Source organism: Anoplopoma fimbria, chromosome 9, assembly GCF_027596085.1.
Source record: "Anoplopoma fimbria isolate UVic2021 breed Golden Eagle Sablefish chromosome 9, Afim_UVic_2022, whole genome shotgun sequence".
Taxonomy (NCBI): domain Eukaryota; kingdom Metazoa; phylum Chordata; class Actinopteri; order Perciformes; family Anoplopomatidae; genus Anoplopoma; species Anoplopoma fimbria.
Window position 1 is genome coordinate 5,905,897 of NC_072457.1, and position 20,178 is coordinate 5,926,074.

General features: G+C 40.6%; 2 protein-coding genes across 3 annotated transcripts; both read right to left on the reverse strand.

Annotated features, from left to right (window-relative positions):
- Window positions 1-202: 202 nt before the first annotated feature.
- Window positions 203-9,356, reverse strand: LOC129095854 (zinc finger protein 250-like). 2 transcript variants are annotated; one of them, XM_054604438.1, is made up of 6 exons: window positions 9,198-9,356; window positions 7,293-7,426; window positions 4,784-5,736; window positions 4,480-4,663; window positions 4,252-4,380; window positions 203-1,780 (listed from the first exon to the last, which is right to left on the reverse strand). In XM_054604438.1, exons 2-6 carry the CDS (start codon window positions 7,408-7,410, stop codon window positions 1,062-1,064), a joined length of 2,103 nt encoding a protein of 700 aa, XP_054460413.1. In that variant the 5' UTR covers window positions 7,411-7,426; window positions 9,198-9,356; the 3' UTR covers window positions 203-1,061. The 2 variants fall into 2 exon arrangements, with proteins under 2 accessions (XP_054460413.1, XP_054460414.1); XM_054604439.1 differs by lacking the exon at window positions 9,198-9,356 and adding an exon at window positions 8,874-8,894.
- Window positions 9,357-11,886: 2,530 nt separating this feature from the next.
- On the reverse strand, window positions 11,887-19,976 carry LOC129095855 (zinc finger protein ZFP2-like). The gene is made up of 8 exons (XM_054604440.1): window positions 19,650-19,976; window positions 18,810-18,914; window positions 18,585-18,659; window positions 18,390-18,458; window positions 17,114-17,248; window positions 15,633-15,703; window positions 14,394-14,654; window positions 11,887-12,830 (listed from the first exon to the last, which is right to left on the reverse strand). The coding sequence occupies exons 1-8, from the start codon at window positions 19,886-19,888 to the stop codon at window positions 12,208-12,210; spliced, it is 1,578 nt and encodes a 525-aa protein (XP_054460415.1). The 5' UTR covers window positions 19,889-19,976; the 3' UTR covers window positions 11,887-12,207.
- Between the last annotated feature and the right edge of the window lie 202 nt (window positions 19,977-20,178).

Consider the following 20,178-nt stretch of genomic DNA (forward strand, 5'->3'; position numbering starts at 1 on the left):
TAAAACCCTGGTGAAGATGCAGTAGCTGACTGTCACTTTGTTGGTTTCGGTCCTTTTGCGCAAAAGCTTTATAAAATATATACAAAGATAAATTTCTCTTTGTTGGTCTCCCTTATTCGGTCAACTTCCACCACACTATGCTAATACCATCTTCATTTTTAATATACCACAATTTTGTAATATATAAGCCAGTCTTAAGTATTTTTACTTTTATTGTACAGTATAACATGTCCCATACAGTTAGACAGAGGCAGTACTTTTCTATCACAGCCTTTAAGGATGAATCTTTTATTCACAACAGTTGTTGGCCTTTAAGAGTTGTTCAAACCAGGTGAACCTGGTTGTGAACATAACACAAACACAGAGATAAAAGATTTATCACCACTAAGGCAAAATGGTTTTGGCCAAAAATATAAATAAAACTTCTGATGAATATCATAATCCTGTTGCTTCATTACTGGCTAAAACATTTCAGACATTTCAGTAGCTCCTACCCAAAGGATGAATTCCAGTTTCACCTGATTCACAGACCGCTCATTGGCCATCATAACGTTTGATACAATAATATATTTACTCTTAAATCCAATTTCCACATACACAATTAGTTCGAAGGACAAATACTGCATGGAAAATGTGAAATCACGGACCTCAAATCAGCCATTTGTACTACAATAAATACTATAAATGTGAGTGTGATATTTTGATTCAACTAACATAAGTCCGAGTTATAAAAGACAATAAATGTGACCTTTAAAATGTATCATCTGAACCTTTTCCAAGATTTTACTGAAGCTGTGTTTGTATTAAATATTTGGTCATTTTGTGAAACTGTTGTTAGTTGCTGAACATCATTTGACACATATTTCTTTATTAATTTCAGGGCGTTAAATGCTTTAGCTTTAATACTTCTTTTGTGAGCCACTACGTAAATGTTTAATAACGGTCTATTCACAGAGGTAGTCCCTTGTTTTCTCCTCTTTCGGTTCATGTTTTACTGCCTAAAATCTTGTAGAGTTGCACGACTACTGTTCTCTCTTATTTCTTCATATATAAATACATCATCAGTCATTTTTGTCTGCTATACACATATTAAGCGGAGAGTTATCGTCACTTTGTGATAAATCATCGCTCCTGGCGCCGAATGCCGACTCCTCCTCCTCCTCCTCCTCCTCCTCCTCGGGGTGGATCTGCTCGTGTTTCCGTTTGTGGAGCCTCAGACTCTGCGAGCGGCTGAATCCTCTCCCGCAGACGTCGCAGCCGTACGGCCTCTCTCCCGTGTGAAGCCTGAAATGGTTCTTGAGGCTCGACGCTCGCGTGAAACTCTTTTCGCACTCGGGACAGTCAAACTTCTCCCCGAAGTGGATTTTCTCGTGTTCCCTCAAGCGGCCCGACTGGTTGAAGCTCCTCTCGCACACGGAGCAGTGGTAGGGCCTCTCCCCCGTGTGGGTGAGCCGGTGTCTGTTCATGGCCCCCGAGTGGGCGAAGCTCTTCCCGCAGTCCGGGCAGGAGAACGGTTTCTCTCCCGTGTGGACTTTCTGGTGACCTTTGAGCTGACCTTTCTGGGTGAACTGCTTGCCACACAGAGAGCACTGGTAGGGTTTCTCTCCCGAGTGAATCCGCATGTGAATCTGGAGGGCAGACATCTTGTGACAGTCTCTTCCACAGAGCCCGCAGCAGTAAGAGCTCTTCGTCAGATGCTCGTTGCACTGGTCCTGCCCCGGCGAGGCTGGAGGACTGTCTTTGTCACTGTCAGAGACATGATCGGGGTCCTCTTCAGACACTGTGGGAACAAAAGGTGACAGGTTGAAACATGACATTTTTAAAAAAAAAACAAAAAAAAAACCTCAAATAAACCTTTTTACTTGTTAAAGGAATACTGTTTTTAATCGCATGCCTCCACGGTGAATGGTGAATAAGCAAAAAACAGAGAACGGTCTGATACATTTAAGTAAACATGAGCCACTTTGAACAACAGCAAAACTACATCTACACACATTTGTTTACAAACTCACACAGTATCATCTAGGTGTATTTTTTCCAGTCATATGCTCATTACTTTCCAAACACATGCATCTCTGCTAAAACCTACTAGTTCAAACACTTCTGCATGAAACAAACTCAGGCTTGTGCAGGCGTGCTTCTCTTCCGTGTGAGACAGAAAATGCGTGTGTTTGGGAATTACTGTTCATACAACTGAATAAATGAGACATGGATTATTCTGCACTAGTTGTGCAAGAGTTCAAAGTGGTTGTTTTGATATCGTTTTGCTGTTGTTAAAGGCGCTAAATACGAGATTGGGAGCATTTCGATTGACTTTTACGGCTCTCAACATGCAGACTGCTGAGAAGGCGGTAGGGTGAACACATTGGTCGACATTACTCCACTTTATTTTTTACATAACAAATAGTTGTTTTATGCTATATTAATGCTCTGAACCCATGTATTGGACCTTTAACCGTGGCTCCTTTTTACTGCAATTTATACAAGACTTTTCTCCGTTAACGGATTCTCCATACTTCAGGGAGGCAGACAAGAAAAAAAAAAAAAACATTTTCTTTAAGAACTCAAGGCTTCAAGGGGTGAATAACTGATTTACAAATGGTCATTTTGTGGGTGAAGTATTCCTTTAAGACACTGCTCACAGCAGAATCCAACATGATAAAAGATTGAAAGGATAAATATGAGATAAAAACAAATAATCTGTTGATCAGCCTTCAACTCATTTGAGTGCTAAATAAGCCATAAATTCATGTTAAGCAAGTACAACCTGTCTCATTCCTCTATGGACAGGTACCTGTCTAGTGCTGTCGCTCATAGGAGAATGTGCAACATGAGATAATGATATTAGTTGCAATAAATAACAGATATTTTAGTTTACTGAGTTCTGTTTTTCTGCTGCTTGTTGAATTAAAAAAAATATACATTTCCAACATTCTCTTATTGAACAAACTGAAAATTGAACTGAACACAAAAGGCAGCAATAAAAAAAATTAAAGCTAATAAAAATTTTAATCGCAGTCTTTTTTTTGATGTGTTTATTGTGTAAGTTAAGATGGCGATGATGATATAAATACTTTATGCACCTGTCCCAACTCTAAAAATGTCCACAGGAGCATCATTCATTTTCCTGCTATCTCCATAAGTCCAAGACAAGAGTCCACTCTGAATCAAAGGCCTGACACTAAATGTTTCATTTTAGGAGTAATCCACTGAATTGAAATAGATACAACAAAGGTCCTTGATAAAAAAGATGCAAAGCTACACATTTTTCTAATTAGTCCCTGAAATAATCAACTATTTTGTTATTTATCATAGGAAATTCAAAAAAAAAAAAAAAAAACTACGGATCATATAAAATCCTAATGTGTCTAAAGAAGAAACACAAAATCAACACTAACCACAAGTGCAGGGTTCTCATTTTCAAACCAGTCAGTCAGAGACAGCAAAGAGTCAGTCGGAGTGAACTGAAAGAGACACAGTCCGCTTTTTATCATTTCAAATATCAAAAAAGTAGAGATTGATGCTTCTTTTTAAAAAAAACAAAAAAAACAGCCTCTGCTTGTGAGACAAACACAGTATAAAGAAGGCAGCTTTTAAAAAACATATTTAAATCGGACGAAAATATAAATCATATAATTGAACTACAGGTAATGAAAATCGTCAATGACTGCTGACTTTTCAACCGGAAAAAATGAGAAGCCTGCTACTGTCATCTTAAGGTCACTCACGATGTGTCTTCACTAAACAAGCTAAATCTTAAAATGCGTCTTTTTTTTCACCTTCCCACATTTATCCAGGTATTTATCTCCCTAAAACTTAGCTTTTTAAAAGAACAGAGGGGATAATATGAAACTGAGAAACTTTTGCTTTTGGAAAAGTATTATTTGTGTCCTCTCATTTAAAGGGCCAGGGGTTTAAAAAGACAACTTCCTGTTGCCTTTTAACTTTGTGGTGCCAATTTTCCTGTTCAAGGGTTTTAGTGTGGACATAAACCTTAAAACTACCTGAAAACACTAGTGCAGTTTCACACACACAAACGTTTTTTTATTTTTTTCAGAATTACCCAGTGTAGTGTGGATGAAGTCTCTGAATACAACGAAAAAGGGTAAAAAGAGAGAGAAGGGAGGGCTGAAACCAGTGAGGAAAAACATGTTTTCATCCAGTCATTCAGTGGAACGAGGTCCCAGCTAATGACTGTAATAAAAACAGTGACATTGTTTTTCAGTGTGAGTGACATCTGTATTTCCTTACTGTTAATAAGTTCATCTTCTTCCTCCTTTACTGTAATCCTAATTTCTGTGTTGCTCTCCTGACGCTGCTCTTCAGTCTCCTCCTGCATGGTGCAGTCCTCACTACCAGACACCTGCTCGGGAGCTTCTTCTACAGCACAAAAGGAAACAATAAATAAATCACCATCAAACTAGTTCACGCTACTTATACTATACAAGAAGGGATATCTGGAATCTCGTGTTCACGTACCGCACAACGGTTCCTCTTCTTCCTCCTCTTTCACGATTACATTCATAGGTGGACTGGAAACGACGTCCTCCGGTCGGTCTTCTGGTTCTTGCGGGGTTTTTTCACACTGAGCTGCTTTGTCAGAGTTAAGAGCCTCTGAGGACTGGGGCTCAACCACACTGGGCAAACTCTTACTGTCAGACACCTATAAAAACAGTTAAATGAGAACAAATGGAAACGATGGTGTTAGGAGGTTGTAAAGAACTATATCAATGCAGCAGAATAAACATTAAACATCTCAATCACAGTGAAAAGCCGTCTCTACCTCAGAGCTGACGTTGTTGGCCAGGTCCGGCTGCGCTGATTCAACACCAGCAGCTTGAACCGGGTCCAAGACGACATCTGTGACCGATCCATTCTTGTTCTGCGTGCACGATCGTTTGTGGTTCCTCAGAGTTCCCGCCAGTGAGAAGTGCCTCCCGCAGTCCTTGCACGTGTACGGCTTTTCCCCCGTGTGAATCCTGGTGTGCCTCCGGAGCTCTCCGGGAGCCACGAAGGACTTGTCGCACTGTGTGCAGCTGTAGGGTTTTTCCCCCGTGTGAGTCCGCATGTGCGTCGTCAGCGTCCACTGCTGAGCGAACGTCTTGCCGCAGTCGGAGCAGTGGTAAGGCGTAATTCCAGTGTGGAGGCGCTCGTGTCTCACCAGTGTGCCCGACAAGGCGAACCTTTTGTCGCAGAAGGAGCACTGGTAGGGCCTCTCGCCGGTGTGAGTCCTCTGATGATCCCTCAGCTCGGCGGCCGAGTTGCAGCTCTTGTCGCAGTCCGAGCACGGGAACTTCTTCCTCGTGAAGCCCGCGACAACCTCGGAGTGCATCGCGTCCAAGTGCGTTTTCAGATGCCAGTGTCGGGAGAAGCTCTTCAGGCAGATGGAGCAGTGGTACGGCCTCTCCCCGGTGTGTGTCCGCCGGTGCAGCCGGAGCTCGCCCTGGCTGGCAAACCTCTTCTCGCAGAAAGTGCACGGGAACGGCTTCTCCCCGGTGTGGACCCTCTCGTGGATCATGAGCAGCCCCTTCTCCGGAAACCTCTTCTCGCACATGGAGCAGGGGAAAGGTCTCTCTCCGGAGTGGGTGCGCAAGTGGCGCTGGAGTTTGGAGGCGTAAGGGAAGTCTTTGCCGCACACGGAGCAGCTGTGGAGGGACGGCGTTTTTTCATTCTCGCTCGGATCAAACGTCTTGGAGGGCGTCTCTGCAGGCACAACGACAGGGATGGCGTTCTCTCCTGTGTGAACAGAAAGACCAGAAAAGCATTGAATTAAGGAAACTAAATTGTTGAAGAAACATCTCCAAAACGGTTTATCCCCGAGCACAACGCCGATGGTGTTCAGACACACTGTGGGTCAGTTTTGTGATGAAATTGTGTGTTATTACAATGAATTATCTCACAGGTATGAAATTGAACATTTGACAAATATGAAAAGAAAAAAAAAAGAGCAATTTAATTTAGGCTGATACCCTTATTATGATATCAAGAGTTGCTATTGGGGGGAGAAAAAGTGGGATCGTGCATTTCTTATCCGTGTTAAAGCTGTCAGATGTGGTGCATTCAGGGACCTTAATGCATTCACATCCTCATCTAAGGCCTTTGTTGAACTTGTCTCATTTGGATCAGGCTCGCATTGAGATCCGATCAGCCAGACCTACATGCCGAGGTGGCCTGGCTTGTAATTAGTTGACATTTCAGTGAGGTTTGGACAGATGTGGTCACAATGCAGACAATTAAAGAAACTAAGTTCTCGCATCATCTCCCCCCCCACACACGGGAGTTTCTCTCCCAAAGGACAGCAAAGGAAAAAGAGAGGAGGAAAACTGCCGTCTGAGTCTTGTCAAGTTACTGCTGATGAAAACCCAACGTTTCCTGATTTTGCTGCTTCAAAATAAAAGCTTTTTAAATAGTGTTATGGTGAAGAACTTCTAGAAAATGTGTTTATCACCAAATTAGCAGAGCTTTGTTATTCTTCAATAAAACAAGTCTACTCATACTGCAAGGAGGAAGAGTGAGCAGCAGAAATAACGGGGGACTTGCATGCATATAAATGGCCCTGGATGTTTATCCTGACTGCAGCAATCCTTTTAATATAGTCCAAACTGCACTAAAGTAGTGCAGAGTAAATGGTTTGTTTGTTTTGAACCTGAAATAGCTCCTGAGGAAATCTAAACATATCTGTCAAACTTTAGGACGTTGTACAAGTAACTCACTAACATTAGACCTCCACAGCAGAGCTGTAGCGCTCCCTCTGAGGTAAAGTTAGGACGCCATATTTAGATGTTCTGAAGACATTTTTACCATCTTAGATCTAACTTTACCTTGTTTATATGTGCTGCTGCTGCCAAAAGTTACAGACTTCTGTATTTAGATAATTACTAAGGCAACCATAAGTCCTTGAAGTGTAAATTCCCTAAATAACATATATTGACAGATAATTGTCCAGATGTTACAGTGGCTGAAAAGAGAAATGGAAACACCTGTATGATGTTTTCCAATGCAATAACTACACCCTCCAATAAATATCACCTCAGTTTTCTAGCTACTACTTGTTGTAACTACTAGTTGTACATTTTGAGCCTGCACTTTATATCATATTCTATTGAAAGGTATGTCTAATATATTGGCAACATCATTAACAAACAGAGCGACACCACAAACTATAAAAGTTCAGTGTCTACTCCAAATATTAAGTTTCACAAAAATAGTATTTATTACACGAGTGTCAGATTGGATTGCACTATCCAATGTCACTCAGTGAATACTTGTACCGATCAAATCTATTTGCTCACTGAGATCTGAGAAATCCACTTCTTCTCCGTCAGAGTTGATCAGGCCTCCGATGGCTTGCGGATCCTCCTCTGTGAGGATCTCGGCTGGTCCAAAGTCCTCTGGGTTTTCAGAGCCCATCGCTCAAAAACACAACCTTGCAGAGGTGGAAAAACCAAGAGTCAGTAAACGGACATTCAAATGAGAATTCAATTCAGAGCAAATCACTGAATACACAAAGCCAAACACTAGTCTGACATCAGATGTGTTTGAAATAATGATGGTTAAATTAAAGAGGGTCCGATGTTGCATTTACAAGGTCGTATAAGAAATAACTGTGTGTTAGTATTACACTATAAGGGACTACTATGAGACCCATTAAACCGTTGTGGGCCAGGATTTAGGAAGTGTTTGAGGCTAAAATTGTATACACATAATTCCACAATTTTGTGCTGTATTGTATTTTATTTTAAAGCCCCTTAAAAAAAAAAATTAAAGAAAAGAGAGGCGAAATACAAGTACAAAGAGGCAAATCAGTACAAATATTAATTCAATACAAGACTTCAATATCAAGGTCCTAATGACAATTCTGCAAGTAAATGACCCAACTGTCAAAATCAATGTGACTTTGCAATATTGTAGAAGCAGAGTGGGGTTGCTGGCACAACTTCAGCTACTTCCAAGGTGCATGTAGAAGAGAAGAAGTATGAAGAAAATGTCAGTGACACTTGTAGTGCATCGTTGGGACTGATTCATTTCGGCTTGTGGCCATCAGCGGGGTCATTTGCAATATTAGGATGCATTTGTTGTGTTAATTAATCATTCATAGTCCTATAATGATTCCAACTAATACAAACATAAACCAAAGCCGACATTTACGGACAAATCTGACAGCCGAAAAGATACGACTTCACCCCCCCTTAACTCGTCATCATAACCCAAATATCACATTCAGCGTTCTGTTAATTAGAATTTAAAAAAAAAAATGATTAAAAAACATTTGATCCCAGTGGAAAAACCCACGGCTGGATTAAATCCCCATCACACCCTTCCATCACATAACCCTCAACCATTCATTCACCGACTGCAACACAGTGCCTCCACCCTGCAGGACATCCATCACCCTGCTCAAGGACACTTCAGCAGGGCGGATGCTTTTGTTGTTGTGGCAGAGGGTTGACACACACACACACACACACACACACACAAAAAAAAAAAAAAAACACATGCATCTTCCTTTTAAATGTGTTTTTTTTTTTGGTAATTGCACTATGAAAACTGTGACATAATAAATGACATAAAAGGGTGCTTTCAAGTGGCTGCATGCACTGGAGGAAACACCACCTACATGCACAGTGTAGCCCCAGTTAGCTTAGCAGCATTAGCTTTGATGACACCTCATCTTCCATCCCTTTAACCCCCCCCCCCCCCCCCCACCACACACACACACACACACACTAATAACAGATCAACTCAAACCACCTGATTGACAAACCTGTTGATGTGGGTTTGTGGGTTTGTGTGTGTGTGTTGCAATTACACCCACACACACACACAACAGCATCCCTGCAACACACACACACACACACACATCAGCATCTGACCTCTGAGTGTGACGTCACAGCGCTCTGGTCAGCTGACCACCTCCTCTCTGCCTCTGAGACTGTTGTTAGCCAGCTAGCCACCGACTAGCATATATAGCTGCTACTAGCAATTAGCCCCTCCTCCTCCTCCTCCTCCTCCTCCTCTTTAATCTACAGCCTGCAAGTCAACAACAACAACAAACAAACAACAGTCCCGACACAGCCACCATGCAGTCCCACGTGGGGGAACACCACCTTGAACATGCTACATCTGTCTGTGCAGCACATGCTAACCCAGCTAGCCTAGCTCACGTTGACAGCAGACAATAGACGTGTTGAGCAAACCTCAGCATTGATTTGTCTTTTCTCTCCCTTCTCAGGTAAAAAGTAGTCCCACGAGAGAAGCCTCTTAAACACCACCTGGGTGTGTTTCTACTCCTCCCTCGTGTGTTCAGCCTGAGGTGTCACAGTAAAGGCACCTGAGGAAGGAGTGGAGATGAAGAAGGAGCTGATGATGACCTTTTATAGCTTCAGCTCATAGCTAGACACTCACAGCAGGGTCGGAACTTCCGGTTGGATTTCAAACACCAGAATAAAAGCCCTGCTAATATCATTTATTTCATTTTAGTGTAGTCATTTTTATGTTGTTTTGATAATAAATCATTGTATTTTAAAACAATACTATGATCAGGTTGATTAAATCTATATGTATTAGAACCCATAGTTTTGACTCTCTTGTGTGCTGACATAAATCTTTTTTTTTTAATTCTGAATTCATAATTCTGAATTCATACATTACATTACATTACATTACAGTCATTTAGCAGACGCTTTTATCCAAAGCGACTTACAATCAGTAGTATATTACATATCATTCACCCATTCACACACTGATGACAGGCTACCATGCAAGGTGCCACCATCAGACTCTAACTAACATTCATACAACATCCAGTCCACACCGATGGCAAGCCTTCAGGAGCAACTTGGGGTTAAGTGTCTTGCCCAAGGACACATCGACTGCCGAAGCCGGGTATCGAACCACCGACCCTCTGATTGGAGAACTACCTTACTCTCCACTACGCCACAGCCGCCCCCATCATACAAATACAAAATTGAGAATAGTATCTGACACTTTGAGTTGTCAGATACAGGTGTTATTAATGGCATTACTGACTGATGCATTGTGTCATAATTAATCTTATGACGTCCTCCTGTACTTTTCCTGCAATGAAGAAGCAAAATGTCTCCTATTAAGAAACAAGAGCACACTGATGTTAACAAGTTAGCTTGTAAAAAAACCCCAACATGATTATTGTAGTTAAAACTGAGCAGATTAATGCAGACAGTTTTTCATTTTTTTTTTTTTAAATCGTTAGACAGAAATTGTCTCAAATATTACCATTTTGGCCGAGGTTAAACTGCCGTAAAATGCACAACAGACGCTGTTAACAATGGTTCAAACATGGTGCTGATGTTTTCCCTCAGGTAGTTTTTTTTTAGTTTTTTATGCACTATGTGAATGTTTTCTCAAGTTTACAACATAAGTTTGATGTTCAGTTTTATACAGCTACAGTAGCTTGCTGAGAAGACAGTTTGCACATTTTTGTCTTGTAAAAATAAATCAGAAAAATATTTTGGGGTTAAACCCAACCAGCAAAGTTATACTTTTGATATGGTTTGTGGAAATGCAAATAAAAAGGCATATCTTTGTTACTGAGCAAAAAAAAGGCCACGTTGATTGATTTTTAAATGAGGAGTAAATTTATACCTAAACGCCCATTGTGACATATATGTGACATTTCAGATCTTTGGCTTTAGGTGCTATTGTTTAAAAAATATTTTCAGAAATGTGTTCCTTGGGGTCCATTTAGTCTGTTTTATATCCCCTATAATTTTCCTTTAAGGAAAAATGGGTCTGGGTTCTTATGGGTTAATAACGCATTATTAAAGTACGAGCAAAGTGTATTTATCAAAAGTACACTAATTATACACATACAGTACCAGTCAACAGTTTGGACACACCTTCTCATTCAATGGTTTTTCTATATTTTTATTTTTTTCTACATTGTAGATTAATATTGAAGACATCCAAACTATGAAGGAACACATATGGAATTATGTGGTAAACAAACAAATGCTCAACAAACCAGAATATGTTTTATATTTTAGATTCTTCAAAGTAGTTGAATGAGAAGGTGTGTCCAAACTTTTGACTGGTACTGTACCTTCAGTTTGGTATTAATATCCAGTGTCAGTGGTGCAAAGTAACTAAACATATTTAGTTACACAAGCACTGTGCTTAAGCACAAGTATTCACATGTAATGCCACTTTATACTTTCTGCTTTGTCAAACTGCAATATAAAAAAATGCTCTTGCATATATTTGTTAGTGATAAAAAAAAGAGAATACAATGTTCTATAATAATGTAACACTTTGAAAGGAGCCATTCTGCAGTATGAGTACCTTTACTTATATAAAGTACATGTAGCCGCTAATGCTTATGTACTTTTATTTAAGTAACATTTTGTAACATATTTTTTAAACCATTGTATTTCTACTTTTTACATAATTCAAGGATACTTCTTGCATCACTATTTTAAGATTATCAATAAGAAAAGACTAATTACTGTGTTTTTATAAATTGGTATTCATATTATTGTGTATACGTGAACTTTTTCCACTGTGGTTGTAACAGCCAATACTTTTGTGGGGAAAAGGTAAACTGACAAAAAAAGTGAAACCAGTAGAAAAGTTCCAAGCTTTTTATTTTATTGATGACCTATGTTGCCTCCTATTGAAAGTATTTTCCAAGCACATGGACTTGTAAGACTAGGGGATGTCTCGGGGACAACATGGCTGAGGAATAATCTCTAATCTTCTTATTGAGACTTAGAACCAGATAAGATACAGTGTGTGGTGCATGGATTACGGCTTATGTTCAAAGATGAAATCATTGGTTCCCAAATAGAGAAGAAGGAGGCACACATGAACAAGGAGAAAACGTGACACAGCAGACACTTTGAGTGGTCAGATACAGGTGTTATTAATGGCATTACTGACTGATGCATTGTGTCATAATTAATCTTATGACACCCTCTTGTGCATTTCCTGCAATGAAGAAGCAAAATGTCTCCTATTAAGAAACAAGAGCACACTGATGTTAACAAGTTGGAAAAAATCTTGGTTCATGTTCTTCATAATGTTATTTCAATAAAAAGTGATACTATAAATGATCTGCTTTTGATAGAGACATGACAGAAAAACAATTTCTATACAAAAATATGGGCAAAATTAAAAGTATTTTCTTTACAGTTTATATTGTTTTAGACTATTGTGAATTCCCAGAATAAATCATTGATTATTTACCACTAAAGGCTGTTGTTTTGGTCTCCCCAGCGGTTTTGTTTGAGGTTTCGGCTTCTTGTCGTGAATCTTCAGGTGCTTCTGATAACCTTGAGAGTAATAGAAGCACTTGCCACATTTCTCACAAGTATACGGTTTCTCCCCGGTGTGAACTCGCAGGTGAACTTTCAGAATGGACGCTTTGGAGTAGCTTTTCCCGCAGATTGAGCAGAGGTGAGGCCGCTCTCCGGTGTGAGTCTTGCGGTGCACGTTGAGGTGGGAGGATTGTGAAAACGACCTCCCGCACTGGTCGCAGTGGAAGTTCTTCTCTCCGGTGTGAGTCAACTCGTGTTTTTTCAGCGAGTCTGCTGTGAAACAACTCTTCCCGCACTCTGAGCAGAGGAACGGTGAATCTCCAGAGTGGATGCGTTTGTGTATTTTAAAATAATATTCGTTTTTGAATGTCTTGCCGCAGTCAGCACACCCGTACGGCTTCTTGTGACTCTGGTGGTGTTTCTCCAGCTGCTGTTTCTGAGGGAAGTCCATGCCGCACTCTCCACACACGTGAACCATGGCAGGAGACTCTTTGGACGGACTCTTCTCTTGAACTAATGTCCAATTTGGTAACTCTCCTGTGAGAGAAACAAAAGGACAGTTCGAGTCATTTATAGTTCTGCATTGATAAAGTTAGGTCATACAAGCATTGTGAAATAAATTCATAGAATTGGTATCACGGCAATCAGTGGATCTGCTTGAGTGGGCCGAGTCAATCCACATACTTTGTTTTTTACTTTTAGGCCGTGTTGCACCATCACTTTCATTAAAGCACTGGCAGACAGTCACGAGAAGGAATGAATGGGTCACATTCATCTAATGAAAAAATGTGTGAATGTTTATCCTTCTAGCAGCTGCTTCTAAAACCAAATATGTTTCTCAAAGACATGGGGATTCATTTAGCTTTGCCTCTTTTTGACGTGAACAGGACCTCAGGACAAATCATTTCTACACATAAATCAAAAAAGACATTGTAGTGTAAGAAGACTCAGAGCTACACAAACAATTTAGATATAAGATTAGTAAATTCAAGGTTCTCTAAACCAGTGGTTCTCAACCTTTTTTCAGTGATGTACCCCCTGTGAAATACTTTTTCAGCCAAGTACCCCCTAACCAGCGCAAAGCATTTTTGGTTGAAAAAAAGATGTAATACTAAGCGCTCTGCCATCAGTGTCTGATTTATTTAACACTGAAGATTGCATTGTTGCATTAAATTCAGTTTATGAACTTACACTTATATTTTATTGAATATTTATTAAATAACAATTTTTAAAGGATTTTTGAATGGATGCTAATTTTAAATATATATATTTTTAAAAATCTCACGTACCCCCTGGAGTGCCTTCACGTACCCCCATTTGAGAACCACTGCTCTAAACAACAATTTTAAGCATCAATATAGCAGCAAACAACTATTTTGTAATGTAAAGATGGAGTAATGTCTTCCTGAGCAGAGAATGGATGGAGTCGCTCTCCCTCTGTGTGTGCTGTAATCCGAGCTTCTTTGTGCTTTTGTTTACATAGCAAGGCCGGCCGGGCTTTCTACTGCATGTTAGTGCATGAGAGCATGCACCACTGGCTAGCAAATGGACGCTGAACACTGTCAGCTCTGTTGCCGTTGTTTGCACTGTTAGAACTGTAAGCACCGTCAGCTAGGATCTGCCGTCGCCATGTTGAGAGCCGTGTAGAGGCAAAAGCTACAATCTGAGGATCGGATTTAGCACCTTTACGATTTTAAATGAAAATATAGACCAGAGTTCTTCGAAGTAACTCTTTTTTTTTTTTTTTTTTTTTTTTTTTTAACTAGAGTTACCTCCTCGTGGTTTTATGCCACCGCCACCCAGTCAAGTTGCAAGTCACATCCATGTCTGTCCGAATTGTCCTCACTTCATCATTTTTATGCTTTTAGACATTTGTGTGAAATTGTCATAATTAGCATGTTAATTCTTGAGTTATGGCCAACAGTGCGTTTTGTGAGGTGACCTTTGACCACCAAAAGAGAATCATTTCCTTATTGTGTTCAACCGGATGTTTGAAGTAATTAACTGCAGGCGTTCATGAGATATCATGTTCACAATGCGGCTCGGAGGCATAAAAACATATTGACTTAAAGACAAAGGAACTTCTGGTTGCCTTCTGACCTTTGTGAACCTTCATGTGCGTTTTCAGGTTTCCACGCTGCGTGAATCCTCTCCCACATATGAAGCACTTAAACGGCCTTTTCCCCGAGTGGATCACAAGGTGGCGCCGCAGAGCCATGTTGTTGGAGAAAACTCTCCCGCAGGTCGGACAGTCGTAGTTCTTCTTGAGTCTGTGAGGCCGCTGGCATTGTTTCGACGGCTTTTTCTGAGGCTCATCGTGGGAGCTGCTGTGTTTAGGTTCTGGACGTCTTGTAGTTTCATCTAAAAAGAGAAGAAAAAGAAAAAAAACTCAAAGTAGTGAACATATGGTTATTATTCTCTAAGGAACATTTATAAAAAGGGATTTGTCACATCTGGGCAGCAGAAATAAGGGAGCAACATCAGCATTCCTGATATCACCGCAGACAGTCTCTCTCTCTCTCTCTCTTTCTCTTTGGCTGTTCTCTGTTAGTTTCCCTTCTGATCTGGATTGCTACAATAAGGGGGGATTTAAATAGTGCCGTTCAATTCACAATCACAAAAAGCAAGCAGGCTAAGAAACCAAACTAAGCAGAGTGTTCTGTCTGTGTATCGTTCTCACACAGCTATCAACACCGTCCATAATTATGACACAGCTAAGGGATAGTCACATGTATCTCCACCAAATCGTTTGTTGTTTTTGATATATTTCCACAGAAACATTAAGCTTAACTCATTAATCAGTGAGCTTAAAAAAAGAAAACATGATTTAAAGACCAGTAGAAGATATGCAAGACTTGACCGATTAGATTCAATTACGTAAATTGCATCAAATACATCAAATATTGATTAATGCAGCTTTAAGCAACAAGTTTGTTTTTTTAAGACCGCTTTTCTAATAAAACTATTATACAAACGTGATCTTCACTGCAATATAATCATGTTCTTCGAGTTTATTCCGTATTATTTTTTATTTAATATGATGTCGTTATGTATATAGTAGTGCATTGTCTTTCTCTTAAATCGTTTAAGATATTAAAGATCAGAAAGGATGCTGACATTTTTTTTGTTCCAGGCTTACTGACTGTGATTTTCCTGACGGCCTGTTGATTCCTTTGAAACTAAATTAGGATTTTATTTTAAGGCTCAAACAGTCTAGATGTGCCAATATCTTCAAGAGGGGTTGAACTTGAGTAACATAAAAGACCAAAATCCTTCTCATGTTGATGATTGATCTGTCAGATATGCATGTGTCAACGCCACCACCCCAGTAAAGCTCACCTGTAGCTGCTGCTCTGTGATCCTGGTCCTGCGTCTCAGGTCTGTGTTCTCCATGAGGATTCACATCTGGACTGTACGGTGGCCGAGAAGGGCAAAACACAAAAACAAACTCGGGAACATTTTTACATTTTGTAAAACACTTTAACAAGTTTCGAAACACTTTTACAAGTTTTTTACGAAAATTACATTTTAGAAAAAACTTTTGCAAGTTCCGGAACAAAATAACATCTTAGAAAACATTTTTGCAAGTTCAAAAAAACATTTTTGCAAGTTCATTTTTCTTACGGAAAGGGAATGTCCAAGCTCCGATGTTGACCCGGAAGTGATAACGAAAGCGCTCGAATTCAAGTTCATTCATAGCGATTCAAGATGGACAGCGGTAGAGCAGCGTTTTGTCCGTTCTGTGGCCAACACATGAGACGATTAACACGGTTTTGTTTTTCGTGTGGCAGGTCTTTAGAGTGTTTAAATCGCGCTGACCAGACGGAAGGACTAGATGTGCTGCAGCAGTGCACACTCTATTTTCATGAGGGACACTCGTACGCTGCGATCGTGGACATGATGTCGTGTTTACATGATGTACAGATCAGTTTGAGGTCTCTGAAAGGCAAACTTAAAGCTAGGGTGGGCGATTTTGGAGAAAACAGCCGTTGAGATTCCGTCGCGTGCTCTCTGGCCTCTCCCTGCCACGCTACCTGCTGTAGCTCCTCCCACCGAACGTCAGTTATGCGCGTTCATGTGAATTCAGTTACATTGATAGGAAGACGAAACACCATGTCCGATTCCGAGGTAATTAAACATTAGTGCTGATAGCTACATAAGTACATATATAGCATCAACATCTTACTCACAGACATAACATGTATGTTATCTTAAAATCATTGCAATTGCGCTGGTAGGCCTAAGAAAGGTAGCTGTATCAGCCAAGCAAGATAGCAGACTAATTGCAACTGTAGTTCGTTAGCATAAGCTGCCAGAGCTAGTAACCTGGTCATCAATATATTATATACTGACGTTTTGAAGTCATGAATTGTACTACAATAACGCTAATTTTTTGCATTATAAGAGTGTCCAAGAAGAGAGCCAAGCTGGCTCTGGGGACGATTATGTCCCAGGTCCTAGCAGCACAGGACGTGGGATATGTAGGGTCAGCGGACGTCCTGCTGCTAGAGGCAGGCAGCCTAGGGGCAGAGGAAGGGGACGAGGTCGCGGTCGGAGAGGTCTTGACACGATAGGGCAAGAGGACATGGCCCGTGTGGAAACAATCAGGATTCAACGAATCACAAATGAGCAGGTATGTTTATTTCATGTCATACTTTTAACCAAAAAAAATCAGGCGAGCCAATTTTCAGTATAAATGTGTTTTTTTTTGTTTTCTTTTTTGTGTTGTAATTTAGTTGCATCATGTGCTACGGTGAGCAAGAACCAGCAATGGATAAACGGGTCACAACACTCAAAGATATTTGATTTATTATACATACCGCACACAGAGATAAGGCACGTAATCGATGTCACTGTCATCACTGCATTCGCTGTCTTCCCCCATCATTTCTTCCTCCTCTGAAGATGACCCATCGTCCATCTCCATTTCTGGGTGCCAACTGTCATCATGGTGTCTACAGGTATAAACAAATTAAATTTAAGACTTTTTAAGACTTTTTAATACCACTTCTTAATGAAATTTAAGACCAAACTTACGATGGAAAAACAAATCAAAAGGGGAAATATACAGTAATCTTTCCAAGTAAACACACTGATGTCTGATAATAACCTGTAGACTGTACAAGGGCAGAATCTGGGAACATCGCTTTAAACAAGTCATCAATTCCGTCATTGGACCTGCAGGAATGGTGGCTTGTCACGGTCCTCATCACCCAAATCACCTCTGCTCGCAGTGTTGGCGTAGAGCCACAAATTGCGCGGTCAGATGGCATGCTTGTAACAGGCTGTGGATTTCCTATTGCAACACTAGCGTTGTCAATTACATCATTGCTAGCGGTGGAGCAGAAGCTAGTAATTGTAGGCTGCAGGCGTGCTTTTGAGTAAGCTTTGTGTTTCTGGCTCTGGACATGGGATTCCACCGCTCCGATCCCCATTGTCCCAAGTTTGAAGGTTTTTTTACACACAGTGCACCGAGCTTCATAGGCGCTACCAGGCACCGACCTTAACCAGTCATACTCGTCCTTCTCGAGCCATTTATCATTAAATTTACACTTACCCATGTTTCAGAGTCGAGTGTCTATATCGTAGTGAGGGGTCTGAATCGCGCCAAAATCTATAAACGAACAGGCTGGAGCCCTGGCTAGATGATAAACCAATAAACAGGAGCCCTGGCAGTGGCGTAATCGGGGGGGTGGGGCTACAGCTGCGCAGTAGTCTACGCTCTGACCTAACCAAAGACAACGCAGCGCACAGGCTACCGGAAAAAATATTTGACCTGGCAGAACAGATTGCCCGCATTTTCGCACTGACATGGCACACAAATATTTAAGACCAATGCAATCTGAATTTAAGACAATTTAATACTTTTTAAGGCCTTATTTTGATGAAAATTGATTTACGACTTTTTAAGACTTTTTAATACCCCGCGGCCACCCTGTGTCATCTTCTCCACTGTCATCTTCCCAGGTGTTATCGGCCCAGCCAATTCTATGAAGGAGATTTTTTAGAGGGCTAAGTTTAAAAAGTGTATTGCATCAATAATACAGGGATTTGATGGAACATACAAGGGAACACTAGAGCCGAGGACACACTTACGTAGAGTTCCGGATGTCATTAAATTCTTCTTCAATTATGACTTCAATGTCAGTTACCTGTGGAGAAATACTACAAATACAAAAACAATAAAATACAATATTAACATATTGGAGTACTTGAGAAGTCAATAAATGGAGAGGTATTAATGTTGATTAGTTGATACAGAAGTAACTTTTTCCACTGTTCTTTCTTTACCTTGTATCCATACTTTGAAATGTAGTGGCAGGATTGGTGTCCTCTACATCTTCAGCATCCAAGAAGTCATCGGCTCTGAGAATATAAATAGTGTTATGAAATAAAGATCTTTGAAATTAGTTATTAGGCTATATTGTCTTCTATAAAGGTGGAAGCTGAAAATAAATGTACACAATTGCATAATTTGGAAATGTTAATGGAAAACGGTGGTGGGGTAGTGATCACCTGTCTAAGAGGGTCTCTGAATGTATGCTTGAAGCTGGGGGAAGAGGCAGGTTTCTCCTGCGCTTGCATGGTGTGGATGAAGTAGGGGATGTGAGGTTCTCATAACTGCCAAAACAGGTGAAGCACAACAGTGATTGGTCAACAAAGAAAAACGTTATCGGAATTAAAAAAATATATATATTTGTTAAAATAACACAGAAAGCCAGATTACACACAAGGAAACCGTCACTTCAAAGCGATCGCGAAACTGAGCTAGGCTGCTGCTAGCTTGCAACAACGTTATAACAATACATGGAATATCTTATGCTAGACTTCCCTCGCTGTGCTTATCTTGGCAGTTGTGTCAAAGTAGCTTTTACACAAACGTGACTCGGACATTATCCACAGTTGATAAATAAGAACAACTTTCCATTTGTTCACTTTCTTTAATGAAAGATAGCAGTGAAATGACAATAACCAAACATGTCATGAGCAGCTAAAGGTGCTGGTATGTTTACATCTAAATAGTCATTAACTTCCGGTTCCGTTATGTGTAACAACATAGAGGTCCGTAGTGCAATATTCCCTAGTTGAGTTGAGGCCTAGGCCACGTGTTAGCACAATCTCTGTGTTATTCCGACAGGGTTGGTGTGACCATAACTAACCTATAAAACGGACCGGGAAAAGAACCATGGGCTGATGCAAGACATCCTACAGACATCCTACAGAACCGTATTGAAATGGTTACATTACAGAACCGTAATATAACGGTTATCATGGCTTTGCTTAGTAAAAACCATACCAGCCGACACTTTACATATTCATCACAATATACCATGGAGAGATAACACAATTCCTTACCTGTCTATAAGAAATGTAGCCATCTCAGCGTCCGATTTTAAGTTTCTCAGGTCACGTAACTCTCTCCATCGCTCATAAGCCACGCCGATGTTTACTCTGGTTTTATTTCGAGCTCTCTCCGCCTCCCTTTTAGTAGCTGTCCTTTCAACAAGTGTCTTTCCTCTTTTTTTCGCTGTCTTAGTGGTGTTAGTTGATGGTATCCGGGGAATGGGAAATTTATGGGCCGTTGATGAAGACATGGCTATTCATTTGTTGTCCGCCGTAGTAGTAGTAGTACAAAACTGTCAGACCGCTAGGCTCGTGAACGCTCACGCAGGGACGCACCAACGTCGTTGCCAAGGTGACCGGACAGTCCCACAGCCAATAAGAACGGAGAATCGGAGCCTCGCTCTGATTGGTCAAAGTGTACATGAGCGGTGGCAATTTTTGGGTGCGGCCCACAGAGGCAGGGGAGAGCAAAGTTATGAGCAGATATTCTCAGAGCACTTCACCTACATATAGCTGCTATTAGGACAGTTTTGCCAAATAT